Source organism: Microcaecilia unicolor, chromosome 11 (genome assembly GCF_901765095.1).
Source record: "Microcaecilia unicolor chromosome 11, aMicUni1.1, whole genome shotgun sequence".
Lineage (NCBI taxonomy): Eukaryota > Metazoa > Chordata > Amphibia > Gymnophiona > Siphonopidae > Microcaecilia > Microcaecilia unicolor.
The window spans coordinates 199128990-199145046 of NC_044041.1; the positions used below are offsets into that span (position 1 = coordinate 199128990).

The 16057-nt window shown below is 44.9% G+C and overlaps 1 protein-coding gene across 1 annotated transcript in view; it reads left to right on the plus strand.

Annotated features, from left to right (window-relative positions):
* The window catches only part of LOC115481021 (ephrin type-A receptor 7-like), a 222736-nt gene that overhangs the window by 161851 nt on the left and 44828 nt on the right, over nucleotides 1–16057 (plus strand). Inside the window, exons 6-7 of the mRNA XM_030220005.1 lie at nucleotides 4918–5042; nucleotides 12853–13015. Coding sequence (XP_030075865.1) covers nucleotides 4918–5042; nucleotides 12853–13015 — 288 coding nt within the window. The remainder of the gene's footprint in view (nucleotides 1–4917; nucleotides 5043–12852; nucleotides 13016–16057) is intronic.

Consider the following 16057-nt stretch of genomic DNA (forward strand, 5'->3'; position numbering starts at 1 on the left):
AGAAACACAAAGATAGAAGGTAAAGCGGACACGTACAACCAAATGGTGGGGAGTTCCAGTCAGGGAACAGCACGAAGTCTCTCGCCATCTGCCGAGCCCTGATTGTGCATTCTATGTACAAGTCGCCTCATGATTGACTTGATTATATTTGGGATGCTGGGGTAAGTGGGGGCGTGGGGGGATAAAAGCAGAATAATCTGCTTTGGCTGGTCATGGTATTCCTTAAGGTTCTGTCTCCAGGAGAGGGCGCCACTTCTGTTTCCCCCACTTGTGTAGCAGCAGAGGAGGGGGGGGAGAACCCTAGTCCAGGGTTTAATTATAGTACCAAGATCGGAACAGACCCGTCCAGGGGGGTTTGCAAATTACCTGGAGGAGTGAGACAAGGATTCCCACTCTCTCCATGGGGGGGGGGGGGGGGACATAAACATTGGTGGTACAAACACAACCAACAGTAGAAGGTGCTGACAGTTGCAGCACTAATGGTTTCTACGAAAGATTAAGATAAATAGATTGTGCGTAGCCGGCGAGGTCTGTGGAATCAGCTTCAGCACCAAGATGATGAAAATCACAATCAATGGTAAAAGGAAATACTAACGCTGTAGAAATATTTGCTGACAGACAGAAACTGGAATAAACCTGAGTAGGAGAAGCTAAGATTTAATGCTCCAGAGTGTGACATCTTGCTGGTAGGAGACAGGCATGAAACGTGGAATTACTGTAAATTACTGTAAAGAGGGAAACAGGAAATTGTGTTAGAAGAATTCTGAAGATGGGGAGGGAGAAGGGAGAGGATGTGGGGAGAGGAGACAGAGAGCGGGAAGCAGGGAGGGACAGCGGAAGGAGAAGGCTGCACGAGGATGGGGTAAAGGGAAAGAGGGAAGAGAGGTACTGAGTGAGAGGGCTATACTGAGGTGAGGAGGGGTGTGTGGAACCAACCCTCCTCCTCCTCAAACAAAACAAATTATTCAGGTAAATATTCAGCCTGTTGTTTGTTATTATTTTTAATGAAAGGGGTGGGGTGGGATTTGATATACCACCTCTGTGCTTAGATCCAGGTGGTTTCCATACAGGTACTTATTTTGTACCAGGGGCAATGGAGGGTTAAGTGACTTGCCCAGAGTCACAAGGAGCTGCAGTGGGAATTGAACTCAGTTCCCCAGGATCAAAGTCCACTGCACTGACCACTAAGCTACTCCTACACTCATTCCACCAATAAGAGCCAACCTCATCAGTGATGTCACAATGGCTTAAAGTCCATTGCACTAACCACTAGGCTACTCCTCCACTCATTCCACCAATAAGAGTCAACCTCATCAGTGATGTCACAATGGCTTGATTGCCCGATACTTGGCTCACTTCTGATACTGTGATGTCACAAGGGAAAGGGAAATGGGACTTGATATACCGCCTTTCTGTGGTATTTTGCAACTACATTCAAAGTGGTTTACATATATTCAGGTACTTATTTTGTACCTGGTGCAATGGAGGGTTAAATGACTTGCCCAGAGTCACAAGGAGCTGCAGTGGGAATTGAACTCAGTTCCCCAGGATCAAAGTCCACTGCACTGACCACTAAGCTACTCCTACACTCATTCCACCAATAAGAGCCAACCTCATCAGTGATGTCACAATGGCTTAAAGTCCATTGCACTAACCACTAGGCTACTCCTCCACTCATTCCACCAATAAGAGTCAACCTCATCAGTGATGTCACAATGGCTTGATTGCCCGATACTTGGCTCACTTCTGATACTGTGATGTCACAAGGCAAAGGGAAATGGGACTTGATATACCGCCTTTCTGTGGTATTTTGCAACTACATTCAAAGTGGTTTACATATATTCAGGTACTTATTTTGTACCTGGTGCAATGGAGGGTTAAATGACTTGCCCAGAGTCACAAGGAGCTGCAGTGGGGATCAAACCCAGTTCCCCAGGATCAAAGTCCGCTGCACTAACCACTAGGCTACTGCTCCACTCCACTATCTGGGAATAACGTAGCCACTGGCACTCATCCAGGAACTGGCGGAGCCGACAGCTGCGTTGCTGCTCCCTGCACCCCCTCCTGCATAGTGCGCCCGGGGTGGACCGCTCCCACCACCCCACCCTCGGTACGCCGCTGACTGTGAGTGTTTTCCTGTTAAAATCGTACTGATACTCGGGTAGACAGAGGTGTTCTGTCCTTCTCCCTCTAACCAGAATCACTTTATGCAAATAATGAAGTCATTGATGTTGCACAGCTCTTGCTGCTTTCTGGGTCATATCTTCTGTTTTGCAAACAAATAGAAAACCAAATGCGCCAGTTTTCACAGGTAAAGAAATCTGGCAGGAGTGTAGTCTGATAAGAAGCCAGAAATTCTCTTTTTGTGTTGGCAGGTTTCTGGGAGAAAGCCATTACAGGCAACATTCATCTGAAATAAATTTGTACCTTACCTGTATTACTGGAATTTCCCTGGCCCACAGACAAAACCCCTCCAAGTCAGTATTTCCTACCTGTGACCAGTGTTTCTTCTAACGAGTGGCCTGGTGTGTGCACATTTTTTTTCATGTGAGCAACACGTTTTCGGTCACCAGTATCAGCAATGCATTTCTGTATACAGAACAACATCAACAAAATTTTTTGTGAGCAACCGTGTAAAATCTGTGAGCGACATGCCTAAAATGTATGAGTAATCGCTCACGTGTTCTCCGTTTAGAGGGAACATTGCCTGTGATCAGCAGTACAATTTTTTTGTGTGGCTGTGATCCAAGGCTGACCAGAGGCGCCAGTTCTTCAGCAAAACAAGCCGGGGTAAAGAGCTGGAAGCAGAGAGTGGCTAAGAGCCAGCAGCTGGCTTGTATCAGCCACAGTGGAAGGCTTGTCGGCATGACTAGAAGTGAGAGGGGATGGGGGTGGGGAAGAGAGCTCGCCTGCGCAGGTTGGAAGAGGATTTGGTACTGCTGATGTGTGAGAGCCACTGAAAATCCTGTTTCTGTGTGATCAGAAGAGCTGAGAAAAAGATATGGAGAGGGAGGGGGAAGAAAAGGGGCTAAGGAGGGAAATATTGGAGGGAGGTGGAGGGATTAAGGGCAAGAGATGGGCAAAAAAGATCAAAGCAGAACTAAAAAGAGGCCCAGGATTAGTGAGATAAAGAGGGGTGGAAAAGAGAAAAGTCGGGGAATGCCAGTGGAGGGGGAGAGGTACAGTAGAAGGGAAGTCAGTCCAAAAGTAAATTGAATATCTGTTTAGATAGGGTTACCATATGTCCGGTTTTACCCAGACATGTCCTCTTTTTGAGGACACGGCCAGGCAACCGGGCGGGATTTGCCAGCCAGTTTGTCTGGATTTGCGGACGAACAGGCAGGCTGGCGGGCGGACATGCAGGTGGGTGTCCTTCCCTCCCCTCCTTTACCTTAGCGTGGTGCCCTGGTGGTCTAGTGACTTCTTCGGGGTAGGAAAGAGCCCCCTGCCCAACGCCTCTGCAGACTGCCTTTCTCCCGCTGCCGAGAGTTCAACCGTGGCCTTGCGTGACTTCCACAGACGTCTTGCAAGGTCACTGCAAGGAGGAGGGGTTTACTGTTGAATTGGCTGCAGACAGGTTTTGCATCGGTTTCTGGACACCATGCTACGGAGAGATTTGTCAGGCAACCAGTTGACGTCTGGTAATCTTTCAGCCGAAATCACGTGACCCCTCTTAAATAGTCCGTAATCTTCCAGTGAGAGCCATCTGACAGTAGATCTCCTGGTTTTCAACTCAGCAGTACTTACCAGTGACCGCGTGTTTGCCAAATATTCTGTGTCCTGCATAACGCTGGTCGCTGGAGTCTGTGGGCCGTTCCACCTTCCAGGGAAGGCGGGGTACCATGCAGTGCCAGTGGGAATCCATTGCACTGGTGCTGGGTTTACTATACTGTATGGTACTGCCCATAGCTAAGTTCAGAATTGCAACCTGTCTTTCCCCCCTCCTCCCTTCGTATAGAGTGGTGGATACTTGGAATGTCCTCCCGTGGGAGGTGGTGGAGATGAAAACGGTAACTGAATTCAAACATGCGTGGGATAAACATAAAGGAATCCTGTTCAGAAGGAATGGCTCCTCAGAAGCTTAGCGGAGATTGGGTGGCAGAGCCGGTGGTGGGAGGCGGGGATGGTGGTTGGGAGGCGGGGATAGTGCTGGGCAGACTTATACGGTCTGTGCCAGAACCGGTGGTGGGAGGCGGGGCTGGTGGTTGGGAGGCGGGGATAGTGCTGGGCAGACTTACACGGTCTGTGCCCTGAAAAGGACAGGTACAAATCAAGGTAAGGTATACACAAAAAGTAGCACATATGAGTTTATCTTGTTGGGCAGACTGGATGGGCCATGTAGGTCTTTTTCTGCTGTCATCTACTATGTTACTATGTATTGTGAAGAAATGCAATGAGTGATATAGCCACAGGACAGGAAGGAAGATTTCAGTATTTTCCACTGCAGTTCAAGTGTCAGGGTGTACATATGTTTGCATAGTCTATTGTATACTATCAAGAAAAGTTCCACAGCACCTCCCCCCCTCCCCCAGAAACTTGTAGGAAGCTGCAAATTTAGGTAAGTTTCTGACGGGCATTAAGGGCTGTGTTAATCTGTACCGAGAGCATGGCTAAGAACTCACTGCTGAATTTTCAGATACTTCACTATAATCCGTAAACAACTAAATAAAAATGTGCACAAGAATGCAACGCTCTATATAACAGAGGGCATAGATTTTTGTAATTGCCTTGAGGTTGGTGGTGATCGTGGGGCTTTTGTGAGAATGAAGGTTTTCCAGCAGTTCATATTTTCCCGATTGACTGATTCTTTGATTTCCCCCCCCCCCCCCCTCGTCCTGTCCCTTTCTTTCCCCTCCCTCTCTCTCTTTCCTGCCTCTTCCTTCTCTCTCTGTCCCCCTTTCCTCCTTTCCTTTTCAGCTCCGTTATTTATCACTGATATCCGCGCAGATAGGATTGAACAGAAAAGCGTGATCTTGTCTTGGCAGGAAACGGGATACCCACCCATGAATAACACAGAGTATGAAATCAAGTATTATGAGAAGGTATGTCGTCATGGAAGGTTTTTGTTTTGCGTTTTTACAGAATACAGCATAATATCAACCATTACAACTACATGACAAAATTAAGGTGGCCAGGAACTGCCTTTTTGTCATTTGGCATGCTTGTGGTGATTTGTCTGCTGTGTGTTTGTTTGTTAAACTGATCACCAGTTAACTGAATTGAGTACAGCAATGTAACGGTTAAATCCCACCACCCCCTCTCATTATAGAAACATAGTGAAGGCTTGAGATCATAGAGGGCACTCTGTCCATCTGCTGGTGACAGTCTCTAAGGGGTCCTTTTACTAATGTGCGCTTAAAAATGGCTTCCGGTAGTGTAGGCGCATGTTTTGGCCGCGCGCAGAATCATTTTTCAGCGCACCTGTAAAAAAACATTTCTTTTTTTTTTGTGGCCGAAAATGGATGTGCGGCAAAATGAAAATTGGCCCGCGTGGTGTGTGCAAGGGAGGTTGGGTAGTAATCGTCATTGCACATGCAATCCCGATTACCACCGTACGCCGGAAAATAAAATATATTTTCCGGCACGCATAGTGGGCGCATGTGAAAAAATGAAATTACCGCCCGGGCCACGAGGTAGCCAGGCGGTAGTTCTGAATTGGCGTCTACGCAACTTAGTAGAAGGGCTGCTAATTGACCCCCTTAGGAAGGGAGATGCACTGAGGGCAGTTTGTGGGCAGACCCCGCACTACACCAAGACTCAGCTTTGCCACGGTGCGATCAGGACACACGTAACAAAAAGAAAACCCGTTAAAATCTGTTTGCACTAACACGGCTACCACACCTCTCTACTTTGCACAGACATAAAACCAAGCAAATATTCATTAATTACAAAACGTGTACGAAAGGGGGATTTGCTTGCCGGATTCAACTTGCGGAATGAAAACAATCACACGGACGTTTTTCTGTATTACCTGAAATAAATAACCACCAGTTTTCACCACTGTATCTGTAATTTTCACGGCAGAGCTGATTAGAGCACTTTGTACTGCACGTGTACATGTGCAGCGCTAGGGCCATATGTCACGGGACGTATCCTCTCTGTCTGATGGAAAGTAATCTCAGTTCCTGCTGAGCTGCGGAATTCAAATATCCAGATTTCAATGATGTGGGAATTGTAAAATGTTTTGTTTTTTTATTGACTTCAGAAGTGCAGAACAATAATTGTTTTCCCTAATATGCTTTTAATAGTATGACAATTAGAAAGAATAGCTTTACAAAAAAAAAAAGTATTTAATCCCCTGACAAAAGTCTTCAGCAGTGTCCTTTGTCATGGCAGAACCACTCTAGCACTTAAAAATGTTTGACTCATCAGCAGAACTCGGGCATTTGGCACACACTCAGACGTATCAACCCCCGCCCCCTTCAATACCACACTACAAGCCGTATCTTCGATAGAATTGGCTTTATTTTGGCCGCAGCCAGGAACATCAAAACTGTTACAACTTAAACAAATTACATTACATCTTCTAATAATCATTATGCCAGCATTTGCATTTCTACCTGGGTACACAGCTTCTAAACGTAGTTGCATATTCTGGGCCACAGGCCAAGCCGTACCAAGCCCCTGTGGCCCCCTGTGCTGTTTTCCTAGCACCCGACGTCACTAGGTGTCTCCCGTTGAAGGAGGCACCTACCACATTTACAAAATGACGTTCTAGGCCTCCCGGCCGCCGAAGCCAGGAGACAAGCTGTATACACGTTGTTTCCCGTTGAAGGAGGCACCTACCACATTTACAAAATGACGTTCTAGGCCTCCTGGCCGCCGAAGCCAGGAGACAAGCTGTATACACGTTGTTTCCCGTTGAAGGAGGCACCTACCACATTTACAAAATGACGTTCTAGGCCTCCCGGCCGCCGAAGCCAGGAGACAAGCTGTATACACGTTGTTTCCCGTTGAAGGAGGCACCTACCACATTTACAAAATGATGTTCTAGGCCTCCCGGCCGTCGAAGCCAGGAGACAAGCTGTATACACGTTGTTTCCTTATAACAAGGCTGCTCACATGCAAGCCTACCATTTGCATCAACTTGATAACTTTCCACACAACTCTTTCTGCAGCAGTAGTTACCCCAAACTTGTAACTGTTATGTGTCAAGCTGCTGTGTGCCCATTGCTGGCTGTGCGTAAACATTGTAGTTTTAACGCCTCGCTGCGACAAACCTTGCCTCTCGGGTGGGTGGGCGTTGCTCTTCTCCTGCCTCCAAATTCAAAAGGACTTCCTGTGCAGTTCGAATTCCTCTCTCCTCCTCCCTTGCTCCTCCCCTTCTTTCCTGCCCCCTCCCCTTGCTACCCCTTGTTTCCCTCCCACTAATACCTCTGCTGTCTAGCTGGCCCTCCCTGTACCCTCCCCCACACTTCTGTCTTCGCTGGCCTTCAGCCCGGTTGTGGTTGCCCCCCCCCCCTTTAACGGGTGTGCCTGGTTCTTTCACATTCAAAGGAGAGATCCTTTTGCCTTTTTTTTTTTTTTATTCTTCTCTGCTCTTTACCACTCACTTTGCATAACCTAGACCCTTGGTATTCACCCCAGTCCTTGAGGGTCCGCAGTGGGTCAGGTTTTCAGGGTATCCCTAATGAATATGCATGAAAGAAAATGTGCATACATTGGAAGTAATAGGCATGCAGACCTTTCTCATGCATATTCATTGAGGAGATGCAAAAGCTGACCCATTGGCAGCCTTTAACAACTGGGAGTGAATACAAAGGAATTACAGAGCCAGTAAGCGGCAGTAACCTGATATAGTTGGGAGGAGTTTGGTTAATCAGGCTTGTAAGTCGTGGGTGGAGAGTAGTAAGTCTTATTGACACAGCTTCCAACAGGAGACGTTGCTATATGTCAGAACATGAAACGTTGAGGTCTTAGGAGAACTTTGGGTTGATATGGAATGTTGCTGAAAGATGATGTCAGGAATGAAAACCACCTTGGCTATTGTATTTGGGGATTGTAGAAGCCTTGGTGAGATAAGTCCATCTTGAAGAGGGAAGCTTTGAGATATGTGAGGAACTATGGAGTCCTTCAAGGTGAATACTGATTCTTGTAGGCGATCTGCTCCTAGGCCTTCTCAGGTAGAGGTAAGGTGGAGGCTTAGTTTCACGCATGGCCACAGGGCAGATGAAGATTCTATGAGGGAGTTAGGGCTGATTCTGGGCACCTGTACTCCTGGGATAGATATTCAAAGGTGTTTAAGTGAGCAGGTAACATAAGTAACATAGTGAATAACGGCAGATAAAGACCTGTATGGTCCATCCAGTCTGCCCAACAAGATAAACTCATTTTACATGGTATGTGATACTTTATACCCGAGTTTGATTTGTCCTTGCCATTCTCAGGGCACAGACTGTAGAAGTCTGCCCAGCACTGTTCTTGTACTAAAAGTTCTGAAGCTAACGTCGAAGCCCCTTAAACTTTACACTCAAGCCCATCCATATCTATTCAGTCACGATCAGGGCACAGACCGTAGAAGTCTACCCAGCTCCCATTTTGTTTCCTAATTACCGGCATCGCCACCCAATCTCCGCTAAGATTCCATGGAACCATTCCTTCTAAACAGGATTCCTTTGTGTTTATCCCACGCCTGTTTGAATTCCATTACCATTTTTCATCTCCACCACCAATGTGAGGCTCCTTGCCCACTTGAACCCCAATCAGCAGACCAAGAGAGAATACTGAGTGGCACTTGACTGGACAGTGCCACTGATTTTCCATTCCTGCCATACCGCTGTCCAGGGTGGTTATGAGTAGAGTCATGGCGGACACGGAGCATATGGAGTTATTCCTAACTGGACAGAAACGGTTGCCTTTTGCGCTCTTCTGTCTTTACCAGGTTAGGTACCTGGGTGGCCGCACCTGCAAAACTTCTGCGCCTGCTGAGTAACCTAGTAAATGTCGGCAGAGAAAGACCTGCAGGGCCCATCCAGTCTGCCCAACATGGTAATTTCATTTTTTACACGTGACCACCACGTGTGCAATAAGTACATAAGTAATGCCATACTGGGAAAAGACCAAAGGCCCATCAAGCCCAGCATCCTGTCCTCGACAGCGGCCAATCCAGGTCAAGGGCACCCTGCAAGCTTCCCAAACGTGCAAACATTCTATACATGTTATTCCCGAAATTGTGGATTTTTCCAAGTCCATTTAGTAGCAGTCTATGGACTTGTCCTTTTAGGAAACCGTCCAAACCCTTTTTAAACTCTGCCAAGCTAACCGGTGCGCAGCGCTATCTGGGCGGTAATCGGCATTGCATGTGCGCTGCCAAGGTGACTGGAGTCCCATCTGACACTCTGCACATTTCTGCTTCTTCTTGATTAAACCCTGGCATTGTAAACACAGCAGTCGGCATTTCGCCAACCTCATATGATGCAATCTCGAAACATATCGTTGCTTTCAACCCTAAGAAAGTCATCCCCTCTACCGCTGACTAGCATCATTTATTCACCAATATCAACTTTGTGATTCTACACCTCCCCCCCCCCCACCATAGAGATATATATTACTACTACTTAACATTTCTAGAGCGCTACTAGGGTTACGCAGCGCTGTACAAATCAACAAAGAAGGACGGTCCCTGCTCAAAGGAGCTTACAATCTAAAGGACAAAATGTCAAGTTGGTGCAGTCTAGATTTCTTGAGTAGAAGTGTGGTGGTTAGGTGCCGAAGGCGACATTGGAGAGGTGGGCTTTGAGCGGTGATTTGAAGATGGGCAGGGAGGGGGCCTGGCGTATGTGCTCAGGGAGTTTGTTCCATGCATGGGGTGAGGTGAGGCAGAAAGGGCGGAGCCTGGAGTTGGCGGTGGTGGAGAAGGGTACTGAAAGGAGGGATTTGTCTTGAGAGCGGAGGTTACGGGTAGGAATGTAAGGGGAGATGAGGGTAGAGAGGTAAGGAGGGGCTGCAGATCGCGTGCATTTGTAGGTTAGTAGGAGAAGCAGCACCTGCAATCATAGAATATGCTTTGAAAGAGAATAAATATGCACATATCATATCTCAGTTTGGGGCACAAACCATAGATGAAATTTAATGTCGACAAATGCAAAGTGATGCACATTGGGACGAATAATCCAAGTCATAGTTACACCTGATGCTAGGGTCCACCTTAGAAGTCAGCACCAAAGAAAAAGTTCTAGGTGTCATTGAAGACAATACACTGGAATCTTCTTCCCAGTGTGCATCAGTGGCCAAAAAAAAAGCAAACAGGATGCCAGGAATTAGTAGGAAAGGGATGCAAAATAAGACCAAGAGTATCATAATGCCTCTGTATCGCTCCATGGTGCGACCTCACCTTGAGTATTGCATTCAGTTCTGGTCACTGTATCTCAAAAAAGATACAGCAGAATTAGAAAAGGTTCAAAGAACAGTGACCAGAATGTTAAAGGGGATGGAACTCCTCTCATATGAGGAAAGGCTAAAGAGGTTAAGGCTCCTCAGCTTGGAAAAGAGACGGCTGAGGGGGGGGATATGATTGAGGTTTACAAAATCCTGAGTGGTGTAGAACAGGTAAAAGTGAACCGATTTTTCAGTCTTTTAAGGTTATCAATAGAAATCAAACAAAATAAAACATGGAAAAGAAAATAAGATGATCCCTTTTTTATTGGACATAACTTAATACATTTCTTGATTAGCTTTCGAAGGTTGCCCTTCTTCCTCAGATCAGAAATAAGCAAATGTGCTAGCTGACAGTGTATATAAGTGAAAACATTCAAGCATTACTATGACAGTAAAATAGATACTATTGGAGATTCTACATAGAATGTTGCTACTATTGGACATTCTACATGGAATGTTGCTATTCCACTAGCAACATTCCTGCGCAGGCTTCTGTTTCTGTGAGTCTGACGTACGTGCAGGACGTCAGACTCACAGAAGCAGAAGCCTGCGCGGCCACATTGGTGATCTGCAAGGGCCGACTTCTACATGGAATGTTGCTAGTGGAATAGCAACATTCCATGTAGAATCTATAGAAATCAAACAAAATAAAACATGGAAAAGAAAATAAGATGATACCTTTTTTATTGGACATAACTTAATACATTTCTTGATTAGCTTTCGAAGGTTGCCCTTCTTCCTCAGATCGGAAATAAGCAAATGTGCTAGCTGACAGTGTATATAAGTGAAAACATTCAAGCATTACTATGACAGTAAAATAGATACTATTGGAGATTCTACATAGAATGTTGCTACTATTGGACATTCTACATGGAATGTTGCTATTCCACTAGCAACATTCCTGCGCAGGCTTCTGTTTCTGTGAGTCTGACGTCCTGCACATACGTGCAGGACGTCAGACTCACAGAAGCAGAAGCCTGCGCGGCCACATTGGTGATCTACAAGGGCCGACTTCTACATGGAATGTTGCTAGTGGAATAGCAACATTCCATGTAGAATATATAGAAATCAAACAAAATAAAACATGGAAAAGAAAATAAGATGAGACCTTTTTTATTGGACATAACTTAATACATTTCTTGATTAGCTTTTGAAGGTAGCCCTTCTTCCTCAGATCGGAAATAAGCAAATGTGCTAGCTGACAGTGTATATAAGTGAAAACCTTCAAGCATTACTATGACAGTAAAATAGATACTATTGGAGATTCTACATAGAATGTTGCTACTATTGGACATTCTACATGGAATGTTGCTATTCCACTAGCAACATTCCTGCGCAGGCTTCTGTTTCTGTGAGTCTGACGTACGTGCAGGACGTCAGACTCACAGAAGCAGAAGCCTGCGCGGCCACATTGGTGATCTACAAGGGCCGACTTCTACATGGAATGTTGCTAGTGGAATAGCAACATTCCATGTAGAATCTATAGAATCAAACAAAATAAAACATGGAAAAGAAATAAGATGATACCTTTTTATTGGACATAACTTAATACATTTCTTGATTAGCTTTCGAAGGTTGCCCTTCTTCGTCAGATCGGAAATAAGCAAATGTGGTAGCAGATAGTATATATATATAAGAGAAACATCACTTGCTTATTTCCGATCTGACGAAGAAGGGCAACCTTCGAAAGCTAATCAAGAAATGTATTTATATCCAATAAAAGGTATCATCTTATTTTCTTTTCCATGTTTTATTTTGTTTGATTTCTATTGATGACCTTTAAGAGTGGACTAACATGGCTACCACACCTCTCTACTCAGTCTTTTAAAAAATACAAGATCAGGGGACACTCAAAAAAAAATTACATGGAAATACTTTTAAAATATATAGGTGGAAATATTTTTTCACTCAAGAATAGTTAAGCTCTGGAACTTGCAGCCGGAGGATGTGGTAACAGCGGTTAGCATATCTGGGTCTAAAAAAGGTTTGGACAAGTTCCTGGAGGAAAAGTCCATAGTCTGTTATTGAGATGGACACGGGGGAAGCTACTGCTTGCCTTGGAATTGGTAACATGGAATGGTGCTACTAATTGGGTTTCTGCCAGATACTTGTGACCTGGATTGGTCACTGTTGGAAGCAGGATACTGGGCTAGATGGACTGTTGGTCTGACCAACAGGATACTCAATGCCAGGCATGGCCTAGCAGTGAATATGTTTGTCTAATTCAGTCCATGGCTGTCAGTACCTTTAAAACCGCCGGCTGCCACAGCCTGAATGTCATCCCGTAAGAGTTTAAGGAACCATTCCATTATGGTCCCGAGTCTGCCTATTCAATGGCCAATTTTCTGAAACACTCAGACTGGAAAAAGCTACAAAACAATTTAATGGTCGACCAGCCTCATATCCTTGGGAATAGATGTATATTATTTTCAGCAAGCTGAATGTGTGGTGTGTTTTTCCCCTTCCCCTCTCCAGGACCAGAGAGATCTGAGTTACTCTACGGTCAAAACGGCATCAACAGCTGTCACTGTGAACAACCTTAAGCCTGGCACAACTTACATATTCCAAATACGCATCTCTTCCCCTCATGACTACGGGAACTACGGCCCCAGCATTGAGGTGGAGACTGTGGGAGAAAGTAAGTGCTCAGACAGACTGGAAGATCTGCCTTTGTCTTGCAGACAACTCTGTGCTCATGATTTATTCACCAGATAAGTGTGCCTTCAAGAAAAAAAAAGATACCTGCACATTGAGGAACTGCAAAATCACATGCATTCCCATAGTCAGTTGATAAAGACGATCCAGGTTACAACCCTAGCTTGCATTTCTCACTGGTTTTAGAGGACAGAAATGCAAGAACAGAATAGGATGCATAATGGGGCAGGGTATAGAGGAAAGACATTGGGGATCTCCAGGGTCAAAGGTCCAGTGGTACAACCGCTCTTTCACACTGTCAGCCCTCTGTACAGCCTTGTAGCCTACATTTAATGGTGGTGGTTGGGGATGTTAGTTGAAAATGACATTTAACTGTTCCAATTTCTGTCGTTTTGATTTTTTTGCCTGTGGATTTCAGTGGAATCCCAGCTTCTTGTCTGAAATCAGGAGTTGGAAGATTACAGGGTGTCAGTTAATAGCTCACCTCAGCTGTAAATGAATCCTGAGAAGAATGCCTTTGTGACTTTGTACAGATTGCGTTCAGCAAGGCCTTAAATTGCAACCCTTACTAAATGCGATTTTTTTTTTTTTGAATGAATCAAGTTCAATAACAATTTCTTTTTAAATCTGAATTCATAGCTGTTTACAATCTGCCTGCCAGGTATAGGCAGGAAGGTATTAACCTGGTTAAGAAAGACATTTTTGTCCCATCGGTTCTACATAACAGAAAGTCTAGTCAGTGCATGGAAATGGAAGCTTGCTTATTGGTTGACAGGTCCGTATTTCCGAGCCTAGAGTTCCATGAAATGTACGGTGCATCACCTTCAGAATGAAAATAAAATCTCTTGCCTTTCACGAACAGCTGTTGATAGGTTCACTGAAAAGCAGCAAGCTGGCTTCTTATGTCTTAATGTGGTTAATTTTGCAATATGGAAGGAAGCCGTTTTAAAATTCGTAGGGTCGATGGGGTTGGGCGATTCATTAGCTTGGCCAGCAGTCCTTCACCTCTTTTCCTTTGACAAAAAGGGGCCATCGCTAGCTGAGGCATGACCGTTTGCTTCCAGGAACAAATTTCTCTCTAACTTTCACAGATGGACTTGCGTTTCATTTCATTTTAGTTTTGAAAACATTCGGCTGAGAAGTTTCCACACAACCGTTCAAGGGATAAAGAGCAATTTATGGGTCCTGAGAATTGCGTTGAAGTATCACCGTGGCTTGGTAACATTGATTAATTGTCATTTATGTATTGGGATTTACTGCTCTTACTGCTCAGTGTAGAAAGAAGGAATATGCCTGTGGCCTTCTACAATGGTTGTACCTAGAAACGAAAATAATATCCACTGTATGAAAATGTCCTAAACAGTGTTTCAGATACTGTAATTTTTTCAAACACTATGGTTTTTTGGAAGGAAAAAAGGCCTCATTGAGCTCATGAACCATATAGATTTAATAGAGATGAACAGAGCTTAACGATCGTCTCATCATCATAGATCGTTAAGATCTATTTTATTTTTGTTACATTTGTACCCTGTGCTTTCCCACTCATGGCAGGCTCAATGCGGCTTACATGGGGCAATGGAGGGTTAAGTGACTTGCCCAGAGTCACAAGGAGCTGCCTGTGTCTGAAGTGGGAATCAAACCCAGTTCCTCAGGACCAAAGTCCACCACCCTAACCACTAGGCCACTCCTCCATTGTTGCTACTATTTGAGATTCTGCTATTCCACTAGCAACATTCCATGTAGAAGTCGGCCCTTGCAGATCACCAATGTGGCCGCGCAGGCTTCTACATGGAATGTTGCAGGTGGAATAGCAACATTCCATGTAGAATCTCCAATAGTAGCAACATTCCATGTAGAATCTCCAATAGTATCTATTTTATTTTTATTACATTTGTACCCTGCGCTTTCCCACTCATGGCAGGCTCAATGCAGCTTACATGGGGCAATGGAGGGTTAAGTGACTTGCCCAGAGTCACAAGGAGCTGCCTGTGCCTGAGTGGGAATCAAACTCAGTTCCCCAGGACCAAAGTCCACCACCCTAACCACTAGGCCACTCCTCCACTGTTGCTACTATTTGAGATTCTACATGGAATGTTGCTATTCCACTAGCAACATTCCATGTAGAAGTCGACCCTTGCAGATCACCAATGTGGCTGCGCAGGCTTCTGCTTCTGTGAGTCTGACGTCCTGCACATCAGACTCACAGAAACAGAAGCCTGTGCAGCCTTCTACATGGAATGTTGCTACTGGAATAGGAACATTCCATGTAGAATCTCCAATAGTAGCAACATTCCATGTAGAATCTCCAACAGTAGCAACATTCCATGTAGAATCTCCAACGGTAGCAACATTCCATGTAGAATCTCCAACAGTAGCAACATTCCATGTAGAATCTCCAACGGTAGCAACATTCCATGTAGAATCTCCAACAGTAGCAACATTCCATGTAGAATCTCCAAAAGTATCTATTTTATTTTTGTTACATTTGTACCCTGCGCTTTCCCACTCATGGCAGGTTCAATGCAGCAGGCAATGGAGGGTTAAGTGACTTGCCCAGAGTCACAAGGAGCTGCCTGTGCCTGAAGTGGGAATCGAAGTCAGTTCCTCAGTTCCCCAGGACCAAAGTCCACCACCCTAACCACTAGGCCACTCCTCCACTCTATTTCTGTTCAGCTCTATTAAATCTATATGGTTCATGAGCTTATGAGGCCTTTTTTCCTTCCCAAAAATTCTAGTATTTGAAAAAATTGTAGTATTTGAAACACTGTTTAGGACATTTTCATATGGTGGATATAATTTTTGTATTGAGTCTAGCGATTTCATATTTCCACATCCAACTCTATTTTGATGTAGTGTATCTAGAAATGCCACTAAAGTCTGAGGAAAGACGGATTTTTAAGATTATCATGCACTGTTATTTAATGACCTTTTATATTTGTTTATTGCCCTTGTGCCTTGTTTGCTTTTATACATTTTGTGTGTGTTGTTCCTGTCCTTAAGTGCTTATTGAGCGTTTTCAATAGAC